This window comes from Oryctolagus cuniculus, chromosome 1 (genome assembly GCF_051225735.1).
Source record: "Oryctolagus cuniculus isolate XC-2025 breed Fujian yellow rabbit chromosome 1, ASM5122573v1, whole genome shotgun sequence".
Classification (NCBI taxonomy): Eukaryota; Metazoa; Chordata; class Mammalia; order Lagomorpha; family Leporidae; genus Oryctolagus; species Oryctolagus cuniculus.
Window position 1 is genome coordinate 104025807 of NC_142867.1, and position 13802 is coordinate 104039608.

General features: G+C 46.7%; 1 protein-coding gene across 8 annotated transcripts in view; it reads left to right on the plus strand.

Annotated features, from left to right (window-relative positions):
* Positions 1 to 13802, plus strand: part of DIXDC1 (DIX domain containing 1) — a 90261-nt gene that overhangs the window by 10427 nt on the left and 66032 nt on the right. For 4 of the 8 annotated variants that reach the window (XM_070078084.2, XM_070078088.2, XM_089333775.1 and 1 more), the window contains exon 1: positions 2088 to 2659. The exons of 3 other annotated variants lie outside the window; for them this stretch is intronic. In XM_070078084.2, coding sequence (XP_069934185.2) covers positions 2600 to 2659 — 60 coding nt within the window. In that variant the 5' untranslated portion in view covers positions 2088 to 2599. Of the gene's footprint in view, positions 1 to 2035; positions 2660 to 13802 lie in introns of those variants that run through there. One more of the 8 variants, XM_089333783.1, reaches the window with a different exon arrangement.

Sequence of the window (13802 nt, forward strand, 5' to 3'; positions counted from 1 at the left end):
ATTTCACATGATTTGCCTTGCAATTCTGTGCTGTTGGAATTTTCATACTTTGTCTTTTTTTAATGCATTTTTTTTTTGGAAAAAAAAAGCTATTTGAATGCTAGAGAGACACAAAGAAAAGATAGAGAACTCCCAAATGCTTGCAATGGTTGGGAATGAGCTGGGCCAAAGCTGAGAGCCGGGAACTCAGTACAGATTTCCCATATGGGTGGCAGGAACCCAATCACTTGAGCCATCACTGCTGCCTCCCAGGACCTGCATCAGCAGAGCTGCAGTCAGGACCTGGAAGCCAGTATGGAACCCAAGTACTCCAGTATAGGACATGGTCATCTTGAACACTAGGCCAAATGCCTACCTCCGTATTTCTCTTTGTAAAAGGCCTCGTTGTATTAATATGGGTTAGTGATTCTCCAGAACTGTAGTAGTGGCAAGAGGAGTTCTTGGCAATTAAACTCCTCACCTAGGTTTTGAATGACATCAGTCTTCTGACTTGTGGGCTGCTTGGGGTCAGTTTGATTTGCTATCATAGCTTTTCTCCAGCTTTGGTCAGAATTGAACCAATAGCATTCAAGCTGCAGCAACTGCTCAACACCTGTGCTGGCCCACTGCTCCCAGCCTGTTATAATCAAGATGGTGGAGCATCTTTATGTTAGCAGTTTAGACATTCAGATAAGTTATTGCTAATCTGGCTGTTCCTGGTAAGTATTTTCTTTTTCTCTGGAAGGAGGTCATTCAGTTGAATAAGAGCCATTACTGATTTTTCTTGCTAAGGTACTATTGAGGGAAAATGTACGATCCTAGGTCTTTGAACTGCTCATCACTGACTGGCTGTGTCCTTGGGCCGATCCCTGACCTTCTCTGAACCAGAACACTCTATAAACACTTTCTCTCCATCTTTGATCAGAAGGTGCAATGTGATATGAGTGTTTTTTTTTTTCAGCATCCAGTTTTCCCACGAAAACAAGAGTTTGCACTGAGAGTGCAACTGATTGGTATTCTTTCTATAATAAAGTATTATTTATATATAATATAATACATATAATATATAATATAATAAATATAATATATTCTTATATAATCAAGGCTTTGACTTCCATAGCTAGAAACAGAGGGAAATAGCTATCTCCCTTGAAGAGACTCTTACCTATTATTTCAAGTGCACCAGGATGTTTTTGTTGTTTAAAGCTCATTTGTCTTGAAGCTCATTAAAAATACGAGTTTTGAGGTAAGCATTTGGCACGGAGGTTAAGATGCAGCTTGAGACATCTGCGTCCCGTATTGGAGTACTTGTGTTCAAGTCCGAGCTCCTCTTCCAATTAGCTTCCTGCTAATAGGCACCCTGGGAACTTGGGTCCCTGCCACTCATGTGGAAGAGCTGGATTGCATTGTGGACTGCAGCTTGGCCAAACTTCGCCTGTTGTGGGCATTTGGGAGAGTGAACCAGTGGATGAAAGATATCTGTTTCTCTCTCTGCTTTTCAAATAAAAATGAAATAAAGACTTTTTTATTTTAATTTTTAATTTGTTTTTAACAGATGCAATGTGATTTGTAGATACAGTTCTGAGAACATAATGATACGCCCTTTCTTCCCTTCTCTGCCTCCCATCCTCTTCTCTCTCTTTTTTTTTTTTTTTAAATAAGAACTTCGTAAAATGTGGATCTTACATTTTAGCAGTTACTTTAAGAAGAAAGAAGAAACATATTTTGCTAAAACCTTGGTCATCCTTGGCTAATACCCTGGATGTTTGTGCTGTGGTGGGTGTGGTTTGTTCAGCTTTGTTACCTAAAATGTGTTCCAATACCATGAATAACTGAAGTGCTGGCTGTCCTATTCTCCAGCCCTTTCTTCTCTTTCTCTTTTTGTTTCTTCCCTTTCTGCTTCCTCTTATTTAGTGTGACCTCACTGTCTAGGCCCCATGTGGAAAAAGGTTGCTGTTCTCGGTTAGTCTGGATGAAAAACACCTATGATTCACTCTGTTTCCCACCCACCTTGTGGTGGTGGCTTGTGACTTTAAATCAGGAGGCAGGAGGAGAGGCTGAGGGAGAGGGAGAAGACTCCTTCCCGCAAGGCTGGTGTGCGTGTGAGTGATTGCGACTGCAGGCGCATGCACACGGCAGCAGGCCGCCTGTGTGCCCTCGGGTGAGTGTGCATGCATGTGTGTGAGCACGCAGCGCGCACGCACATGCCAGCACGCCCTCCTGCAAGCCCGGTGCGTGGCCGTGTGTGTAGCGCACGCACGCACACCCGCCCCGCCGCGGGGAGGGTGTGTGTGTGCGTGTGTGCCGCGCGCGCCCGCCAGCCCTCCAGCTCGCGCGACCGCGGGGCTCTCCCGCACACACGCCGCTCACCAGCGCCCCTCCCTGTGCACGCCCAGCTGTTTCTATAGGAACCGCGACGGCGCCGGACCCCCTCCAGCAGAGGCCCCCGTGCGAGCATGCCCAGTGCAAGCCGCTAGTTTGGCTCTGGTCTAGGTTTCCAGTAAGTGGCATGCGGGACTCCGGAGAGATCCCCAAGAGCTGAGCTGGGAGCCTTTGTGTGCAGAGGGAGGAGGCGGCGGCCGCGACTGCCTGGCTGGAGACCTGGCCCGGGGCAGCAACAATGCTAGCCTGCCTGGCCCGGGGGAACTTACTGGACGTCCTGCAGGAGGGCTTCAATGAGGTAAAACTGCCCTGCTCCGCCCACTCCCCAGCTCCCCTCCCCCAGCGCCTCCCGCCTAATTTCCAGAAGGGGTCCTCCTGTGGCCCCACAGTCCCATAGTCTCCGGAACCCCGGAGCAGATCACCCGCAGAGCCCTAAGGGGGCTAGAGTGGTGGGTGCGGTGCAGAAAGGCGAACCCGGAGAAATCAAAAGGGCCGCCCGCCTCCCGCTAAGCTGAGCGGGGCGATGACCTTCTCTGGTAAGCTTACCTGAGCCCAGAGGGCAGGACCACAGATTCGAAGTCATCTCTGCAGAAGAAGTGATCTCCACCCTCCCGCGGGAAAAGCCCAGAGCAAATCCTCAGGGGAGCCCTTAATATGTGTTAGAAGTGCTCATTCTGTTTCAGGAGCCCTGGGAGGGGTGGGGTGGCGAGGCATGGCATTGGTAGAAAGTTTGAGAGTGGGCAGGAGGCTGTGGGCGCTCCACATGAAGCGCCCCCTCCAGAACCCGGGGCAGTAAATACTTCTACAGCCTAGGACACGGTTGACTGAGCAGCTCTGCAGGGGTGACTGGGTTCTGGGCCCGAGGCAGGGGAGCCAGTGACAGTGGGGCTGGGTGGGGTTCGAGCTGCCCAGGGGTCATTCTCTGCCCCACTCCTTTTCTCCCACCATGGCTGTTTATTCCATCTGCTTCTCTGGTTTGCCGCCTATGGCCTCTACTGCCTTTGAGCCCCATCCCTTGGGATTGCGTTGGGCCAGCACCCGGGAGACCTTGGCTGTTTGGTCTGCCTGTCTTTTTTCCTCTCTCTCCATCTCTCCCTTTCTTCTCTTTATGAATTTTTCACATTTAAGTCGTTTTAAAATCACTTTTAGTTTCATCTTAAATATGGCCATTACAGGCAAGACTGAAGTGCCTTTGCATCCCCCCCAGCCACCCACCCAGTTCCGACCTCTTCCACAGAGGTAACCGTTCTTGTGAATTTTTGTGTGGAAGACTTTTCTCCCTACAGCTGCACCACGGCTGCTTTCCTTGGTTCCTGGTTCTCATTAGGAAGCTATGTAGCCTGACCTGCCTCAGAACCTTCCCTAGTCCTGTGCCCCAGCCTCATTCCTGACCCGGAGGAAAGCCGCCCAGATGCTGTCCCGACCCGACTAGCTGAGTGGGAATTTTCCTCTGGCGGAGGAGTGTCCCAACCTCCTCTGAAGGGCAGGGCTCACATCCTGCCTGCACTGCAGGGCTCCTGTCTTTGCATGGCCTCTGGCTGAACACATGTAAGGGGCTTGTTAACAAAGAGCTGTAGTATGAGTGGAAACGGGAGCCAGCCGGGGAGCTGCCTCTTTGAATGCTTCCAATACTCCTGGTTCCTCTTTTTCCCACTGCTCTGAGCCTCTGAGGGTCCCTTAGTCTGTTTCACCCACCCATTGTGGCAGAATCTCCTTTGGTCCTTTTAACCCAGCCCCCAGGTATTAGATCCCATTGTCCAATTAGGAGGAGGAAATCAGCCCAGAGACAGTCCAAGTCTTTGCTTTCTGCTCATTTTCACTTACAGACCTTTCAGCTTGAAAAGTCACAAAAACCAGGAGACTTGATTATCTTTTTCATGCTTTGATCCTTCCGTAAATATTGTGACCTCCTATTCTTGTAAACCAAGGCAGAAGAGGGGTGGGAGAGTTGTCTTTTAGCGGTAGCAATGAAGTCGTCGTAAAAACAAGATGCCCAGCTTTATCATCACTCCAGCTCTAGAATACCGCGGCAGTGCCTCTGTTTTCTCTCCCTGAAAGTCCCTCCACTGGCTAATGTGCATTTGTTCCCCTCTGCTATAGATGTGAGCCAATGAATGCTTTTGGTTTCTCTGCAAAATTGACATCATCTAAATAATTGTAACAGTACTATGTTAAATTTGAATAGGCCCTAACAGTTTAAGTAGTTCTGTCATATGCATAATAGATTATATTAAGCAGTTCCTTTCAAATGCAGTATCACATTGAGTGCTACTGAGTAATGGTCTGATTGCTTATTCCAGAGTTCATAGGGACACTTTTTGACCTATTCCAGCCCCTAGGGTTGCTTAATAGATCCAGTAATATTCAGTCTCTTTTGTCAGAGTCATGTGATAGGGATGTAAATAGGGACTTAAAAGGTAGTGTCAAAATTCATTTTAATTCCCCTGAGAAACTCTTCCTACTGAGGCTAAGAATACCACACATGCATCCAGGCACCTCCTGGGAATGATTCTAGTATATCTGAAGCTATTCTTCATCACCTAGATGCTTTATAGCTCTGTGTTTAGAGCTGTGACCTCATTCTCTATGGCAGAGAAAACTGCCACCGGAAACAGAGCTATGGCCCTAATTGGTTAATTATAAGGGAACCCTGCAGCAAAGAGAAACCCTGCCCTCTGAATCAAGGCTTCTCTCTACCCACTGTTGGCCTCTGTTCTGTCTGTATGCCACTGTGCATAACTATGCATGACAGAATTCTCTTCTGCCATGTTTCTCGCACAGAACTCTGGCCTCAATATGCCTGACAAATAACTTGCAGAATTGATTCCTGTCAGTTTTGTCAATGCGGTCTCTTACAGACATGGTTAATTTGCACTGTGAATCATTCACAAGTTTTGGCCAATGGCACATCATTCTGTAGCCCATCCTGGCTGTCATCTCTGATCTCCTATGTTCTGGGTGAGGCCAGGCTTTCTGTTGAGTTCACGATTTTTCCACTCTGCATCTGCCTCAAAGCTATTTATTTGTTTTCTCAGCCACTTGGTATTGTCTTCTCAGTGTTGTCTTTGGTTAATGTGCCAACATAAATTTCTGCAAGTGTTTTTCTGGAGGCTGAACTTTCTTTTTAAAAAAGTCTTTTGGTGCTTACATTGGGAGGTTTTGAAAGATCTGATATTTTAATAAGGTTTGGCCAATAAGCATTTGCTCATTTAGATATTCAGTCACTTATTGATTGAGAGAGAGGATAGATAAAATATTTGAAAAGCACCTGGATCCTGCTTCCAATGAATTTATAGGGAGACACAAGATATACCCAAAAACCATAATAGGATGTTTAATGTGATAAATGTCATAAAAAGGTAGTGTTTATGGAAGGTTGTAGAGATACCTTCTAGTGAATAATATCATAAAAAGTGCCATTTACCAGCCCACTTGCTCACGGAAGCCAGATTTTTTCCTTTGCTAGTCTGGTATATGCATGCAAGCAATCACCAGACATTCATTGAATTACTGTGCTTCCCAGGCATTGTGCCAGGCTCTGGAAATTGAAGTTAAATAACAGAGTCTATGCCCTAATGTATCTCACAGGCCAGTGGAGAGAAACTAAATATTCAGATGAGCAAACCTGGGAAAATTGTGGTGGTACAGAAACTGTGTTTGTGAAAAAGAGTGAACCTGTGATGTGAATGGCCTCAGAGGCTGAAATTTGTGGATTGTGACAATGTTGGTTGACAGCTTTTGAACATAAAGCCTGGCAGACTTTCCCTCTCAGTTCCCCATCCAAGTAGAAAAGTAGACTCTGAAGTCCCACATTAACATCCATCTGCTTGGCAGTCCCTGGGAAATACAGGAGGGGTCTTTGTCTGGTCTCATCCCCATGAGGGCATGTACAGTGAGGAAGAGGATTGGCAGGTGGAGCAGCTGCAATGAACATCTCGCCTAAGTGCCTCGTGCCTTCTGTAGAGTAGCATTGCCAGCACTGGGTCAGAGAGAGGCTTTCAGACACTTCCTCAATCAATTCCCCTGTGCATTGCTATAGAAATTAAAGGCCTGTTAAGTCTTTAATGTAACAAAGCACCACACCTCTCAACCTTCTATTTTCCTATCCAAACTGATTTCTCTTCTCCCTTCCCAGGCTCGTTGGCGCTGTTCCCACAGGAGTCAATGCCAGCTCAACAGATGCTCCCTGGCAGCAAGCTCTCAGGGAGCTTTATGTTCCTTGTGGAGAGGGATGGGCTGGCGAGGCCAGGAGCAGCGACAGAGCACTGTTTGCCAGGTGCCACTCTGCCAGGCAATTCAAAGGGCACCAGAAATGCTCCCTTTGCCATTAGTGGCCTTGTTGGCTAGACTGTAAAGACCAAAGGCTCAAACTCATACTTCCTGAGTGCATTTTCTTATTTGTTAGCTCCCAAACCAGACTCCATTTAAATGATCATGGTACAACCTTCAGACACTAGGTATGGATGAGAATAGGGACCAATTCCAGTGGGCCCAAGGGTGGGCTCCTTGTCCTGCTTCTCAGATAAGGGACACTCTGAATACAGAGTGATCTATTATTCATTCATTCACATATTCATTTACATGCATTTATTAAGTTCTTACCTTGTAACATACATTCATGAAGGAGCAAAGTGTTTATGGAATTCATATCTAATAGACATTTAAAAATAAGGTTAGGAGACAGTATCATTCAGAAAGTTTCAGCTATTCTATTTTTTAAAAATATTTGTGTATTTATTTGAAAGGCAAAGTTCCAGAGAGGGAGGAAGAGAGACAGAGATCTTCCATCCACTGGTTCACTCCCGAAATGGCCAGAAGGGCTGGGAAGCCAGGAGCCAGGAGCTTCATTTGGGTCTCTTACATGAGTGGCAGGGGTCCAAACACTTGAATCATTTTCCACTGCTTTCCCAGGGCTTAGCAGGGAGCAGCCAGGACTTGAACTGCTGTTCATCTGGGGTGCTGGTGTTGCAGGCAGCCGCTTACCCTGCTGTGCCACAGCACCAGCCTCTATTTCTGAGACACTATCCTATGACCATTGGGCTGAATACTAATATGAAGAGCCCTGTCCATATATGGAAATTTATTTTTACCTAATTAACCAGCAAGTACAGTGAACTAAGTGCTTTTCCTTGTTTAATAAAGACCTGAAAAAGCTAATAGAAAAGAAATACAATATGTGTTCCTTGACTGGCAGAAATAGATCAGAAATAACTTAAGGTTTCCAAACATCCGGCCTTCCTCTCAGTTTCTCAGTGCCTCTCCTACCCCCATCCCTCATCTGCTGCTGCCAGAGGGTCACAGAATTGTAAACAGGTATCTTATTTCACTGTAAAACTGATGTTCTGGGGCCGGTGCTGTGGGGCAGTGGGTTAAGCCACAGCCTGCAGCATCAGCATCCTGTATGGGCACCGTTTGGAGTCCCAGCTGCTCCACTTCCGATTCAGCTCCCTTTTGGTATACCTGGGAAAGCAGCAGAAGATGGCCTAAGTCTTTGGGCCCCTGCATCCCCGTGGGAGACCTGGAAGAAGTTCCTAGCCCCTGGCTTTGGCCTGGCCCAACCCTGGGTTGTTGGCCTGTTTGTAGAGTGGACCAGCAAATGGAAAGTCTCTTTCTTTCTAACCTTCTCTCTGTAATTCTGCCTTTCAAATAAATAAATAAATCTTTTAAAAAACAAACAAAAAAACCCTGATGTGAGTTTTTTTTTTTGCAACTCTAAGTTATGTAATTCTAAGCAAACAAGTCTTACTCAGTTCTCTTTGACCTTGAATCTTGGAGGTGAGAAAACAGAGGCTGGGTTTACCAACTTGTTTGGAAGGAAGGGCAGGTCCCAAAGAAAAACAGAAAGTTAATTTGGTGCAAGAAGCTTTTGAAGTCAAAATTTCCTACCCAAATGAAGAATGTGAAGAGGTTGTCTATAGTAGAAGAGTTTTAGCTCAAATTGTGGTGGGTGTCTTGGAGGTAGCTGATGGAAGTTATGTGTCACTCCTCGGTGGTACCATTGCTCTCAACAACTTGAGCTAGGTCCAGTCTCTGCAAGCCAAAATTCTGCCCAGACAATGGTGACTATTTAATTTTTTTAAAGATTTATTTATTGGGGCAGGCGCTATAGCACAGTGGATTAAAGCCCCAGCCTGTGGCACCGGCATCCGATATGGGCACCAGTTCGTGTCCTGGCTACTCCACTTCCAATCCAGCTCCCTGCTAGTGTGCCTGGGAAAGCAGCAGAGGATCGCCCAAGTCCTTGGGCCCCTGCACCTGCGTGGGAGACCCAGAAGAAGCTCCTGGCTTCTAGTTTTGGATTGGCTCAGCCCCGGTTGTTGCAGCCATTTGGAGAATGAACCAGTGTATGGAGGACCACGCTCTCTGTGTCTCTACCTGTCTTTACCTCTCTTTCAAATAAATAAAATAAATCTTTAAAAAAAAAAGATTTATTGGGGCTGGCGCTGTGGCACAGTAGGTTAATTCTCCTGGGAAAGCAGTAGAAGATGGCTCAACTCCATGGGCTCCTACACTTGACTGGGAAACCCAAAAGAAGCTCCTGGCTCCTGACTTCAGATTGGCTCAGCTCCAGCTGTTGTGGCCATTTGGGGAGTGAACCAGCAGATGGAAGACCTCTCACTCTCTGTCTCTTCCTCTCACTGTCTGTGACTCTACTTCTCAAATCTTTATAAAATATTTTATTATTTGAAAGGCAGAGATACAGAGAAAGAGAGAGAGAGAGAGATCTTTCATCTGCTGGTTCACTCCCCAAATGGCCGCAAATGGCTGGGGCTGGGCCAGGCTGAAGCCAGGAGCCAGAAGTTTCCTCTGGGTTTTCCACGTGGGTGCTGGGGCCCAAGCACTTGGGTCATCTTCCACTGCTTTCCCAGGCACATTAGCAGGGCTCTGGGTTGGAAGTCGAGTAGCCAGGACTTGAAATGGCACCCATATAGGATGCTGGCACTGCAAACGGAGGCTTAACCTTCTATTCCACAGCGCCAACCCCAGTGGTGACTATTTCTGCAAGGACTTTTCCTTCCCCGATTCAGAGGTTATCATAAAAACCCTTAGACTTGGGGAGGGCCTTTGGTGCAATAGTTAAAGAAACCATTTGTGGGGCCAGTGCTGTGACATGGCAGGTAAAGCTGCTGCCTGTGGGGCCAGCATCCCATATGGGCTTCAGATCGGCTCAGCTCTGGCTGTTGTGGCCATCTGGGAGTGTATCAGCAGATGGAAAACCTCTCTCTCTGTCTCTCCCTCTCTCTCTCTGTAACTCTACCTCTCAAATAAAAAAATAATACAATAAATCTTAAAAAAAAAAAAAAGCCATTTGGGATGCTCACATCGCATGTCAGAGTTTCTGGGTTCACGTCCCACCTCTGCTTCCCATTCCAGCTTCCTGCTAATATGCACCTTGGGAGGCAGCAGGTGATGTCTCAAGTACTTGAGTCCCTACCACCCACATGTGAGATCTGAATTGAGTTCCAGGCTCCCAGCTTTCACCTGGTCCAGCTCTGATTGTTGGTGGGGAGGCATTAGGGGAATTAGTCAGTGGATGGAAGATGTCATCTCTCTGTCTCTCTTTCTCTGCCTACCAAATAAATTAAAAACTAAATAAAACTTTTTTAAGAAAAATAAACAACCCTCAGGTCCACCAGACTTTTGCTTTATGCTGGTATTCTTCTAGCTTCCCCAGAATAAGTTGGAGATGAAATCTGCACCAAGATTAGTTCTAGATTATCACTGACATAGTGTGAGGATAGTTCAGAAAATTTTGGGAAAATTGCATTAAAAACTAGGTTTAAGGGCTGGCACTGTGATGTAGCGGGTAAAGCCGCCACCTGCATTGCTGGCATCCCATATCGGCACCGGTTCAAGTCCCAGCTGCTCCACTTCTGATCCAGCTCTCCACTATGGCCTTGGAAAGCAGTAGAAGATGGCCCAATTCCTTGGGCCCCTGCACTTGTGTGGCAGACCTGGAAGAAGCTCCTGGCTCCTGGCTTCAGATTGGCACAGCTCTGACCATTGCGGCCATTTTGGGAGTGAACCAGCAGATGGAAGACTTCTCTCTTTTTCTCCTTCTTTCTGTAACTCTGCCTTTCAAATAAGTAAATAAATATTAAAAAAAAAATAAATAAAAGGTTTATTTTAGTGCAAAAAATTTTTAAATCCATGTATAATTTTTCATTATATGCATTTTCCATGGACTTAAAAATTTATTTATTTATCTATTTTAAAGGCAGAGTTACTGAGAGAGGGAGAGACAGAGAGATAGGGCTCTTCCATCTGCTGGTACACTCCCCAAATGGTTGCAATGGCCAGGGCTGGGCCAGGCCAAAGACAGAAGCCAGAAGCTTTATCCAGGTCTCCCACATGGGTGATAGGGGCCTAAACACTCATGCCATCTTCCATTGCTTTCCTAGGCGCATTAGCAGGGAGCTGGATTGGAAGTGGAGTAGTTGGAATGCACACTGGTACCCGTATGGGATACCAGCATTGCTAAGCGGCAGTGGCTTAGGCAGAACACCACAGCTCTGGCCCCTTCCATGGACCATGTTTCTTTTTTTAAGATTTATTTATGTATTTGAAAAGCAGAGAGACAGAGGGAGAGAGATTTTCCATCTGCTCCCCAAATGGCTGCAATAGCCAGAGCTGGGCTGATCTGATGTCTCCCACATGGGTGTAGGGGCCCAAGTATTTGGACCATCTTCAGTTGCTTGCCCAGGTGCATTAGCAGGGAGCTGGATTGGAAGTGGAGCAGCTGGGGCTCAAACCAGTGCCATATGGATGACAGCGCCGCAGGCGGCAGCTTTCCCCTCTATGCAACAGTGCAGGCCCCTCCACGGACTTTTAAAGTTAATTAATTAATTAATTTGAAAGGCAGAGAGAGGGAGAGAAAGAGAGAACTTCCATCCTCTGGTTCATTCCCCAAATGGCCACAACAGCTAAGGCTGGGCCAGGCTGAAGGCAAGAACTCCTGAGCCCTCCCACGGGTGGCCAGAACCCAGGCAAGTAGGTCATCATCTGCTGCCTTTCAAGGCACATTAGCAGGAAGCTTTATCAGAAGTGGAGCAGCAGGGACTCAAACCTTCTGCTCCAATATGGGACACCAGTGTCGCAAGCCATGGTTTAACCTGCTGCTCCATGATGACTTTTTGAAGTCAAAAAGGCTCCCTGGCCTTTTTGAAGACTCCCCCCCGTACAATATGTACCAATTGTCTTTCCTTTTTTTTAATTTTCCTTTTTTATTAGTTAGGTTGCAAGTGCTAAGAACTCAACTTGTACTAACAGAGTTGGGAAGTGGAATGTACTGATTCATGGACTCCAAGGGAAGTCTGAAAAGCTAAACCATAGAAAGGGCTGGGATGCAGTCGTTTCAGAAACAATGAGAATCAAGAACACAACACTGGCAGGCTCTCTCCTTATTTCCTGTCCCTTGTCTCTGCTTCTTTCAGTAGTTGCTTTATTCTCTTTATCAATGACTTTTGCCTCTCAGGTGGGCAACATAGCCTATGGCAAGATTTAAATCTTCTTTCTTACATCTTTGTCTGAGGGATATGGGGTCGGAGAGCTAGGGACGGATAGTATTCTTATATATCAGTTCAGAAAATTCCAGGGATTGGCTAGGCTTGACCAATCGATTTCACGAGGCTGAACAACTGTGGCCAGTGCCTGAGGTGGGATACCAATAGCAAACTGGCCACAGGGCCGACCAGAGGGCACATGTTCCTATGGATCATTGTGATCCACCAGCTACCCTAAGAACTGACCATGGGCGTAGTTGGAATCCTTTAAGAAAATTTATTTATTTATTTGTTAAAGCAGAATTAGAGAGAAAGGGAGTGGGAAAAAGAGGTCTTCTATCCATTAGTTCGCTCCCCAAATGGCGGCAATGGCCAGGGCTGGGCCAGGCCTGGGCCAGGCCAAAGCCAGGAGCCAGGAACTTCATCTTTGTCTCCTATGTGGGTGCAGGGGCCCAAGCACTTGGGCCATCTTCTACTTCTATCCCAGGCACATTAGCAGGGATCTGGAGCAGAAGTGGAGCATCTGGGACTCAAACAAGCTCCCATAAGGTACACCGGCACTGCAGCCAGAGGCTTAACCTTCTACACCACAGTGCCAGCCCTCTGGTTGGTCTTACTGTACCTCTCTAGCTGTTAGAAAAACAACAAGAACTAGAGATGTATTCAAGAGAAATTTCTTAAGATTCCAGACATTTTGATTTTGCCAAATGTGCTACTCTTTTCTTCACTGAACAATGGCTTATGAAATGATAATGATGGAAAAAAACAAAATGTAATGGGCTTGTTGCGGGGTGAGAGTATGTATTTTGTTTCAGCTGCTGAGAAATTCCTTAAGAAGTTACTTTGGATGGGGGGTGGGTGGGGCAGGGATTTGGAGATGGAGCAAAAGGATGTATGAGTTGGGTTTCCTGGCCCAGCAAGAGAAGCTCTGTTTTTTTTTCCCTCTAGGTTACATATCTGGCCTTCACATGAATTATATTTTTAAAAAAGAGTGAGGCAAAAAAAAAAAAGGCGAAGAAGAAAATAAAACTTGTAGTCCTGTGCCCAGAGAGTGACAGCCTGTTGCAGAAAGCATGTGGTATAGCTGTTGTAAGAGGAGCTCTAATGGATTGTTACATTGCAGATCCATGCAGGGCCTGGGCTTGTGCACAGCCCTCTTTAAAGATAAAACCTTTATCATTAAAGGGGGTGTGCTTGCTGGTCCTCACAGGTGTCAGCTCTGTCCATTTAGTCTGTTTTCTCAGAGCAGCACCAGGAGTTTATATCAAGAACAGGATCTTACCCTGTGGTTATAATACCTGATATCTTCAGGCTAGGGAGATAAGCAGAGCCTCAGTTTAGTGTTTGGCTTCCGAGGTTAGACTACAGTGGAGAGGCAGGACCGAGGGAAGGGCAGGGCGACCCTCACTGTGGGTAGTAGCCCCACTCAGCTGTGAAGCTGTGCTTTCTCTTGACACATCCACGTCAACATAGAGACATGGTGGTGACACACCAGAGGCCTTTCTACAATTACATTTTTAAATCAATAATTGAGGACATACTTATCCACTTTTGAAGTTACGTGAATCAGGGTAGAGTACTGAACAGCTTTAGCCCCTTAATATCTACCACTCTCCTAGGGGATGTCAGGATCCAGGATGCTGGTAGTCGGGCCTCCCAGTTCCAGGACCCACCCTACCGGAACCCTTGTCCCCCTCTGTGCCACTGCAGTAAGACCACATACCAAGGCCACACCTGGCCTGCAGAATTACTCTACCCCTGAAATCTTGAGGTCTGAAACCGTCTCTGTGCTCTAAACCCTAATTCTCACAGTCCTGCACTGCTGTTAGCCTTCTGTCTCATTCCATCAAGTTCTCCTCCTTGCTGTTCTCCATCCTCTCTCTCAACTTCTCCATGGTCCAGATTCGCCATCAGTCACTTCAGATTCGCTCTCACCAC